An 11183-nucleotide genomic window follows, 5' to 3' on the forward strand; every position below is an offset into this window, starting at 1 on the left:
AGATGTATTTTGATTTTTTCTATATTGTATTTACTTTATTTAGTTGTGGTATAATCATTTCCCAACACTTGGTACAAGTATAGTGTAATATATCCATCTAGACAGACAATACAATATCTAAAGCATTTCTTATCATGTTTCTGCCCAAAGTTTCTCGTGTCACTATTTCAGGTGTCATTGACGGTAAAGTGTAAGAAGAACTCACAGTCACCGCTCATTGTGATAAAATGTTTCAGCCTATCAAATCTTACAAATTGTTTCCCAGTGGCCAAGAAAGACTCATGTTTCTTTCCTGTGTCTTGTGTTTTTAGCAAGTCCTGAACGACTATGGCAACTTCAGTAAGAAACACTTATCACACAACCTCCTTAAAAAGTCATTGCGTAATTTATGTATTTTATGACTTTCACCTGTACTTCCTCTCCCTGCTTAAAAACCCCTACTCCTTCCAATCAACTGGCCTTCCCCCACACCCCCAGCTTTACCCTAGCACCTGAAGCAGCAGCAGCGGCAGCAGTGGTGGTGGCAGTGGCAGTGGCCAGTGGAGCACAAAGGAGCATTTGTTGTCTGGAGAACACGTCTGTGTCTGTGTGTGTGTGTGTTTCTGCATGTGCACTCCCCCGCAGATAGTGAGACAGGCTAGGGCCAAGTCGAGGCAGAGCTGTGTCTCTAACCCTTCCACCCGTGGTGCAAGCCACAAACCAAACAGCAGCCCACACCCTCCTCAAGGCCCCAGCAGTCTGAAAGAGCATTCCTCTAAGCTGACTAACTACATGCACACACGCATACACATGTACAATGGGATAAATATATTTATATCTATTAACGTATGGTTAAGTAGCCTGAATTCTACAGTCAGTAGTCAGTTTATTTTCTTTGAAGGAACAGAAAACAGAAGCACGATGAACACCAAGCTTCAGGCATGGCATATACATCTTAGACCTATAATTGACCAAAATAAATCCTGTTATTGTTTGTACAATCAATGATATCCTCAACAAAAATGCAACAATATTAGGATGACATCACCATGTGACTTAACTAAGAGATTAATGCCCAACAGTAGTAAGGACACTAAACTCTTGTTTTTAAGGTCCACAAAAAGTAAGCAAAACAACACAGTTACTACTGTCTACAAACACAGACTTCAGTCATGACTCACAGCAGCATTCCCTTTCAGTCAAGTAAATCAAACAATGACAGGAATCCTGAACCCAATCCTGAAGAGGCAGACTTGTCACTGTCATTAGAGACGCCAACCACACACAGACAGACAGCACACATAAACTCTCTGTGACCCGTCTTGAACCGAGTCCTGTTGAACAACACCGTCTCGGGTGACCAAGGTGTGATAGTTGACATGAAAGTGAATGACAAAGTGTGTGTGCTCATTTAACAAAGTGATGACGCATTTTGTTAAACCACGCCTACAATACAGGTTACACATCAACCTGTAAATGCTCTTTTTGCACAATATTTTTATGTTTACTGTTCCTGCACTACCTACCTACCAAGTATGTTTACGGTTTCCTTTGCACTACCTACCTAGTTAGATAGTTAGTTTTAGTTAGATAGTTAGTTTTTTTGTTAATTTATGTTGTAATTTATGTTAGGTCAGTCTGTCCTGTCTCTAGTTAGCTAGTTTAGTGATTTTCTGTTAATTTATGTTGTAAATTTATGTTGCATGTAGCACCTTGGCCCTGGAGGAACGCTGTTTCGCTTCACTGTGTACAAACTGTATATGGCTGAAGTGACAATAAAGCTTGACTTGACTTGACTTGAATATGAATCTAATGTTTTACATTCATTTGTCATTTTAGCTTTCAGCTTCCTACCTTGATAACTTGGTGTTCTTCATTCTCATAACTTTCTAAAAAGTTCGATTTCTTTGAGGCGGAGTTGGATTTTTGATTGCATAAAAAAAAAGATGAACTTCTTACAGTTCTGAAATTATACAAACCACACAGTTGATTTGATTATGTGAGAACACAAGTAGCTAAATAAACAGAAAATTACAAAATTATTATTTGAGGGCGAGGGGGAGGGGGGAGGAATCAGAACGGAACTACCAAAAAAAAAAAAATTTAGCAGGCACAAACCTCTGTGGGTGCTTTCACACTCATACCCTTTAGTTAGGGTTTCCCCTGTGCTGCGATTTGATTGAGCAGGCAATCACACTAAGGTGCAGAATAGAACAACCAGAACCTTCATAAGAGGCTCAAGTCCATTCAGCTTTAGTTATTTTAGCTGTTTTATTTAATCCAGTCTCAAGGAAATCTGGACAAGTTGTTTGTAGGAGGGGAAAAATGTACTGCACAATTCTGTAGCCTGGCGTGCTTTGTATTCTGGAGGGTAGCTGTCCACTCAAACTTTTATTATGAAGCAACATACTGACTGTTAATTTCATGAAAAGATCTCCCTGGTTCTGCTCAGGTGTCTGGCAGCTCTATATCATCTTTGCAAAGTGTGCAGCAGTAAAGTTGTTTAAGACACTTCCTTAAAGTGCCTTTAGCATGCTTCTAGGGTAGTTTTGCCTGCTCTGCTCATAATTAGCACAAGAATTAGCAAATACCAGCTCCGTTGTTGTTCCACTTTAAAACTGCACCACATCTCTCTCTAACAGACAAGGTCCCAAACCACGGAGGCTCATTATGTTTTCACTTTCGTGCTCCCACCTCAGACACATCTGACTGATCATCAACATGCTTGCTCCTCTGTAGTGACACTGGCCTACGCTTACAAAATCACCAGATGATTTGACTGAGACAAAATTAACTCTGAGTCTGACAACGGCACAATGGCATGACAGGGCCGCTGTGCACACTGTATGGGTTTGGCAGTGTGTGTCAGTGTGCATTTAATGAAGTCTAGTCTGTCATCCAGACACATGCAGACACATCTCTTTTGATGTTCAAATGCTGTCTAGAAGGTAAACAAACCAGTTCTATCTCATCTATTAGCGGGTATATTTTGTGTGTGTGTGTGTGAACCACACTAACCACTGTCTCCTCTGATAAGCCTGAGAATCCAAGATGCTGCAGCTTGCCAAAGAGTCTGCTTCCTCAGTTTCTTTCATCTCATCCCTTGGCTTTCTGGTTTACCTTTCTCTTTCATACTTCTCTCATTTGTCAACTGTGTTTTTGGTCACCCATTAATGTCTCATCTTCCCTCATTAAAGCACATTTTCCCATTATAACAACAACTTCCTTCCAACACTGGGAATTCCACACTTCTCTTCTGCACTCTGGATTCCCATATTATCTCTTTTGCACTTTTTTCCTCTACATCTCTCTTTCAGTGCAAGTGTCCACAGCTTTTATAATGAGGCAAAAAATAAATACTGCTTTAATTTTATTGACTAACCAGAAGGACTATTAACCAAAAGTAGCAAATATAAAAAGACACCAAGTATACAGCAAAAGTAAATCTGTTGGTTTTCAGTCTACATTTCAGGATTAAATTCTGCTGATGTGGATCACAAAGCCATCTTTACATAACTGCTGCACACTGATAAGGTGGAACAACATGATGGTCTGACAAAAATCAACAAAAGGAATTTCCTTAATCAAGAACTGTATTGTTGAAGTACTTTCAACAGTGATGTTTAAAGAAACATCAGTGTGGATGCAGTCCTTCTCACTCTTGGTCCAGTCTCTATCCCTGTCTTTCTCATTTCATCCCATCTTTTACTTCTGAACTTGAAGCTTCTACACTCCCTCCTGCCCCAACATGCGGTGTGAATCAGACTGTAACCTTAGTGCCAGGAGGGATGTGTGTACATAAGACAAACCCTCTCACCGCCCCTGGCACAAATTCAGAGAAAATTAAGACAAAAGGTGAAGAATCTACTCCCCCAGGCTCTGTGAATATAAAACTCACACTGTCCACAGTACACGCATCACACATGATATTAAGACAATGGAAAATGTCTCAATGTCTTTTTACTGCCAGTGCAACTGTTGGAACTCATTAACCCCAAATATATTTTTAAGCACACACATAGAAGATGCAACTTGATGATGGGTGTGTCTTTCTAAGGATTACTTGACTCCCATTAAGTTTTGTCATTGAAATGTTACCTCTGCTCAAACATGACAGACCCTTTATGGACAGGTGCATGATTGTGTCATAATTATTAAACATTTGGCACAAAAAACTAGACAACACATTGAGTTAGTGTGATGTTGTCTACCTATTGTCACAACAACTATCATACAGAAAGTAAAATCAGGTCAAAAACAGCACTATCTTCTACAAGTTTTGTTTGTGATTAGTTCACACATTATACTGTAAGTACAGGAACTACTGATTTCTCCAATGACAACTTGTATAATTGGTTATTTCAAAAAAAATTCAAGCCGATATCTGATTCCAGCTTCCCAAAAAGCAACATTTTTTGTCTTAATGTCATTTATATTATTATAATCTGTATGCTATACACTTTTAAACAAAACCTATCTGAAAGTGTCAACTTGGACTGCACAAACTGTGTATATTTGTTATTTCTATCATTTTATAAATCTTCTTAATTACTTGAGTAACCAAAACATTTAGAGATGATCAACACGGCAACAGTTATTAGTGGCTGACCTAACTGACAGTCACAAATTAGTATTTACTGCCAATTTACTAAGACGTGTTTTACAAGGTCTGTCTCAGAGATCCTCCTATTCACAACAGCAAAAATGGTGTGTGGTGAAGGTCAACTGTTTGCTTGTAGACTAATGTATGTGATCCATAAAAAATGCAAACAAACAAACAAAAAAAGATGCTGTAGTAATAATAAATTTCAAAGTAACAGCTAGTTTAGGATATGGAATTGTATACATTGGAGTGTTCTCTAGTTTATGAATGTATTCCCAGTCACAGATGACAAGCACAGAGTTTTCTATACTTTACCATGATTTATGCAAAGTAGCACAACTTGTCAATCATAAAGCATTAGACTATAAGATCCCCCTGTCCTCATCACATCTGGGTTTTTTTGTTGTTTGTTTTTTTTGCAACCAAGATGGCAATGAAGCAAACACTCAAAAGGCTTCAAAAAGGGTTTAAAGCAACTAATAGGTGACGTCACGGTTGCAATGTCCTTCTTTTATACCGTCTACAGATATACATCTCTAAAGGAGGTACAGGAAGAGAGTATATTGTTTTTAATCAATATGACATTTTTTGTGACAGTGTTTGCAACTGTTTTACTTGCCCAACCATCCATCCATCCATCCATTCGCTTCCGCTTATCCTTTCCAGGGTCGCGGGGGGCGCTGGAGCCTATCCCAGCTGTCATAGGGCGAGAGGCGGGGTACACCCTGGACAGGTCGCCAGTCTGTCGCAGGGCCAACACACAGGGACAGACAACCATTCACGCTCACATTCACACCTAGTGACAATTTGGATTATCCAATTAACCTATCCCCTCAAACTGCATGTCTTTGGACGGTGGGAGGAAGCCGGAGTACCCGGAGGGAACCCACGCAAACACGGGGAGAACATGCAAACTCCACACAGAAAGACCCCGGCCTGATGGTGGAATTGAACTCAGGACCTTCTTGCTGTGCAGCAACAGTGCTAACCACCGTGCCACCGTGCTGCCCAACCACTGCCTCCCAATTACTTTGCACCTAAAGTTCACCCTCAAAAACTTTAAGTTTAGATGTTTACATTAAGTTTGACTGTGTGGCAATAGTTGACAAAGTGTTTTCATTTGGCGGGGGGGGTGAAACGTGGTAGTGTCTCCCAGAACAGTAACAAAACAAGTCACTTCTCTGAACAGAAAACCACTCAAGAATGGACACCACTATGGTTGGAGTTTGGGAGAAAAAAAGTGACCTGGTTAGGGTTGGGAAAAGGTCAGGGGTTTGGGTTAAACTGTAAAATGCAATAGTTTGCTTTAAAACTGTGGTCTGGGTAAAGTAACTACTTCCTTAAGGCTAAAAAGCCTACGTAATCTTGGTTGAAGTTAGGAAACAATCATGGTCATAGCTCAGAAAAAAAAAAAAAAACAACATTTACTATGCTTAGGAAACAGGAAGTATATGTACACGTTTGGTCTTAAAGTTTGAGGTTTTGTTGACCTATCCAACCAACCTGACCTCCTCCCCATACTGACTTTGTAACTATATTTAACTCCGCTCCCAGTTTACCCTGGTATAACGGAAACATATCTTGGCTCCTGTTTATAGATAAAGGTCTTGGTAAACAACAGGACACACATCTGTTAGTCATCTTGTCACACTCAAACACACAGCAGGCTGTCACACTACACATCCATCCCTCATGCATCAGAAACTCATAGTGGCTTGACGCACTTTACACACTAGTGTTTTCGGCTAACCTAAGTTTACAGCTCACAGGAAGACAGGACTTTAATAGAACCAACGGAGAAAAGAACAGGGTAGGTCAGTACCACAGCTGCTCGTTGCTGAATGAGTCAGGCTTGAACTTGGACAGAGGTTTAAACTTTTACTTACGTCTTAAATGAGTAAAACTGCTCATTGTCAAAAACCACTAAAAGGCAAGTGGAGCAATGGCACTCCCTGAGTAACAGGCAAAGCCTGCAATACTTTGTTTTGACCTCAACTGAGAACATGACTAATGTTTTTTTCATAAGATAAAGGCACACCTACACCCACATGCAGCCCCATTGACCACGTCATTGACCTCCACCCCAAAAATAACTTAACCACTAAACTCACCAAGCTGTTATATAGTTTCCACAGATAGTCCTGTAATTGTTTTAAGTGTTATCTAGCAGGTCGCAGCCATTCAAAAACAACTAGTCTTTCCCAAAGCTCCCCAGCTGATTCTAAGATTCATCTGACAGGCCAAACTCACATACACAAAAAGAAATAAGTGTGCTTGAGATTTCAATATAATATTCTGTCACTTGGCCTGCAGAGATCTGATCCTTTCTTTCCCCATAACTATCTCAATGTACACCACTGACATGTGATATAATATTCCTGCTATTCCCCCACCATATACAACTATTGATTCAATCAATATACACAGAGCCCGCTTCCTTCCTTCACCTCAGCATCACTGCAAACCACCATTAAGACTGTTAGCAATGAGCTTGAACAGGGAGTTCATGTGTCAGAGAGATAGAAGCTGACCTCCCTGTGGGCAGGCCTGAACATGCAAGCAGCTGCTGTCAGCAAGCCAAAACGTGGGGGAATTAATAGAAACAGCAGCTCTCCAGGGACTCCGTTAGCCAACACTGACAGCCAGCTCTGATCTGGGGTCATCTTAATGCACTCCACCTCTTCCCCTCTGCATTAGTGGTGGGAAATATGAAACCTGGATCATGGCAAACATTATTTAACTTTCTGGGTAGGCTTAATTCTGAACGCTGGCCCAGGCCTGTGCAAGCCGTGATATGCACACTTGTGGCAATGAAGAATGTGGGAGTGCCCCACTGAGGCTCAATTTTCATCTGACAGTATGCTATTAAATCTGAATAACCGACAAACACTAGTGAGATTTTGCGGATGCAAGCAAAAGTCTGGAGAGTTTATTTGTAAAAGTGGAGAAAGCAGAAGAAGTAAAATACATGTACACACACACTGTACTTTAATACAAGTTCCACCTGTCCATCCATCCATTTTCTTCTGCTGCAGTTGCACCTGGTTAAAACTAATTCAGTTTGATATGACATCTCCAAAGCAAAATGTATAATGTTCTGTTTTTAGAACTGTTACAGGGACATGTAACAGGCTCTTTATAGCTATTTTGGAGGTTGCAGACCACTGGCTTCTTCTGCACAACAGAAGATGCATCTGTAGATACTGACACATGTGTTAATTATATGCCAAGTATCTTATCTCAAAGGGATGCCCCTTAAAAACCACATGAAAGCTGACACATGTAACTATGCAAAATGACTCAAATTGATCACCCATGTAACGGACAAGAACTTTCAAGTTGACTAATCAGTTTATCTCTGCACATTGGGTGGATTAAGGTGTAGTAAAATAACCGGCAACTGGGAGTTACTTGAAAAATCAACACTGCAGTAATACCACACACACATTTTAAAGAGTGGCACGGGTAAAATCCATGATTTGTGTTTACATTGTGCACCTCCGAGGCTTTTACAAGCACAGCCTCCCATCGGGGGAGGAGAATGACTGCTCAGGAGAGAAGTGACTCACAGAAGCTACCAGCTGTGATTTGCTGACAAATGCCAGTGTTGGTTATTTGTTCTAAATAATGTGTTGATGGACAAATGGCTGTGCAGGCTGAGAGCAAGAAGAAGCCAGCTCCATGGGCTCGCCTACGCACTAAGAACGCTAGAAAGCGTCCCAGATTAAGGCCAAGTTATATAACTTGGACTCCATTAATGCTTTTGCACTGCATGTGCTCTGCTGGCTAGTTAATGCATAGACTGTACCCTTTTTTCAGCAAAACACTCTCAGCTGAATGCTGATGTGATAATAAGAAAGTGCTGAAGGCAGCTCGCTTAAAGTGAAGTGTGCACATGATGACAGCATGATGCCCCAGCAGCTCGCCGCCGAGATGTTTCAGACATGATCTGCTAGCTCTGCTCATGGTCCAACGCTAGCTCGTTAAGCAGCACCTTAGCCACCATGTTGCTGCACAATAAACACGTAAAGGAAATCAACAGTTTGAAATATTGACGCCAGAAAGGAAGTGGAAATGTCAACTTCTCAAGTCGAGCAATGATGCCATACATGTGCAAGGCGCCGAGGATGACAGAAACCAGGGAGGAAACCTTTTTGAGTTTTTGTAACAAAGCTGTAATGAAATCAGCTAAAGTAATAACCCCCCGGGGGGAGCTACTAAGTGTACAGCTAGCTAGGATGCTGATTTCACGGTCAACATCAACGCTCAAACTCTCCTTACCTCGGTATAGTGATGCATTTCGTGTTGATATTCTGGGTGGTGATGGCTTTCTCCAGTTCGTCCAGTTGTCCCGTCTTCTTCAGCTTCTTCACCAGGCTCTTCACCGCTTTTTCACACCACTTCTCCTCCTGGCCGTTCTGCTCTCCCTTCTTCCAGCCCAAAAGTCGTTTGACAATGGGGGGAGTGAAAGGCAAAATTGACATCTTTTGAGTTCAGCTGAAGTCCGTCCAGTGTCGAGAAGTCCGTCAGTTTGGACAAAACACGGAGGAACAAGTGTCCCTAAAGCGCTCCGAGTAGTGGAGACGACGGCGGTATGGCGCTAAAGACAAACTGCTGTTGCTGTTTTTTTAAAGTTTAAAACACATCTCGGAGTCACACCGAGCACTTTTAGCGGACTCGTTCCGTCTGTCTCGAGCTCAGCGGTGAACTGTGCACCGGTAGTCTGTTGCGCTGTGGATTTAGTGCTACTCCGCCAGAAAACCTAGTTCCGTCTGCACTCTTTCAGGCCGGAGCTAGTCTAAACAGACCTTACTGACTCACACCCAAAACTGCGTCGCTAGCTCGCAGGCAGAAACGAAAGCGTCGTGATAGGTTTTTTACGTCTCTGAATGCTCTAGCCTTCCACGAGCAAAGTTTTTGGTTAAGTTCAGAGTCATCCGCGGGTGCTGGATCCGCCGACTGAAGTCTGCTAAGAGTCTGCATCAAATGCAAATGCATGAGCTGCTGCTGAGAGTCTCCATTCAGACTTCAGACTGCACAGCAGACCCATGAAAGGCCAGTCTGAGCAGCTGGCCAAATGTGTTTCGCTGATATTGCGCAATCTCCATCCTTTTCCCTGTTATTGCTGATAAACCTCCATGTGGCTGTGTCTAAATGAGCAGTCACAACAGATCACTTGATTTAGTTATGTAACACTGGGCAGTTGTTGTTTTTTTGCATGTGACTTCACTTGAAAAATTCTGATGAAATTAGGTCCTTGTTTTCCTTCTGTTTTTCTTTTGTTTCAGTAGACTGTATAGGACATAGTGGACCTGTCTAAATAAAATAAAAACGTTAAAACGTTGCCTCTGTTGTGTTTCAGTTTATCTGTGACACATAATTATAATCAAAAGAGCTGTTCTTTTCTCCAACCACGTGATCTTTTTAAAAATAAGTGTAGGTTTCCAACTTCAGCTGGAAAACATACTCTATGCTTCTTTTCCATTTTACTTTTAGAAATCCACATATGCTTAATTGCCTGGCTCTCAGCCACATAACCGAGGTTGCGTAAGGATACAGCCGTGCCTGTGTTTTTGTTGAATAAAGGCTTGAGGTTTGACATTCAGCATCTCTAGAGCAAAGGGTTTCCAGTAATTGCCACTGGCTTGTTTTGTCTCCAGATGGGTGAATAACTCTGGAGCTGCTGTAAAGATGGAAGGTGATAGGAGTCATACATGAATGCAAGAGATGAGCCACTTGCCTCAGCTTGTTTTACACGTGAACACAGGAATCAACAAGGTGGTAGTTTGGCTTCGCAGCTTGGCTAAGCTCCACTAAAGCACAAGTACAGCTTGACACATGCACATAGGCCTAAACACCCCCACCACCCCACCTTTCACACACACGCCCTGTTTCAGTGTCAAGGAGTCAAGTGGCAGATGTACAATAGGCCGTGCAGTGCCGCTGAGCACACCGCAGAGAGAGTGATAGCGGGACTGTTTAGGGTGTGAAGCTGCCTTTGTTCCTGCAGCTTCAAAAGAAAGACTTTACTCCTTTCAAGCAGTTTTCAAAGTCGGGTATCTTATTAGCAGGCACATAAAAAAGTGTCGTAAAATGTGAACGCTCTTCACAAAGAAGCCGGTGCACTTGCTTGAATTCAGTTTGCAAATTTTCTAGAGTCACACAGAAGAAGAAGAACTCACACAGCTGGAATTCAAATGGCCCACAGTGGACACATAGATGAGGATTGTGATGGTGGTGAGGTGCCAACTTTTGCTCACTGACTCCACCGACTGTTCAGAATTATACAACTATAGTGGCATTGACCTGCTGTTAGCATTTTGGTATGTGTGTACAGGCGCATTGACCTGCATCCAGCCAGCAAGCCCCCTCCTCCACTCCTATGCACAGTGTGAAGTTTGTGCTAAAAATACAGCTGGCTTTAAGCTCAGCAGGACATACCCCTCTCCTTTCATCTATTCTGGTTGCACAGCAGTGTGTATTTTTATATCTGCTACAGGCATGTCAAGGTTCTTTCTTCATACACGCCATCTTTGTTAAATGAATTCTCACACCTGAGCAAAAATTTTCTAAAAAATAAACAAAGGACTTCTCAGATCAA

The 11183-nt window shown here is 41.8% G+C and overlaps 1 protein-coding gene across 1 annotated transcript in view; it reads right to left on the reverse strand.

Annotated features, from left to right (window-relative positions):
• Positions 1 to 9605, reverse strand: part of smad3a (SMAD family member 3a) — a 28015-nt gene extending 18410 nt beyond the window's left edge. Inside the window, exon 1 of the mRNA XM_031744494.2 lies at positions 8864 to 9605. Within this exon, the coding sequence (XP_031600354.1) occupies positions 8864 to 9066 (203 nt within the window). The 5' untranslated portion in view covers positions 9067 to 9605. The remainder of the gene's footprint in view (positions 1 to 8863) is intronic.
• Positions 9606 to 11183: the final 1578 nt, after the last annotated feature.

Source organism: Oreochromis aureus, linkage group 1 (assembly GCF_013358895.1).
Source record: "Oreochromis aureus strain Israel breed Guangdong linkage group 1, ZZ_aureus, whole genome shotgun sequence".
NCBI lineage: Eukaryota > Metazoa > Chordata > Actinopteri > Cichliformes > Cichlidae > Oreochromis > Oreochromis aureus.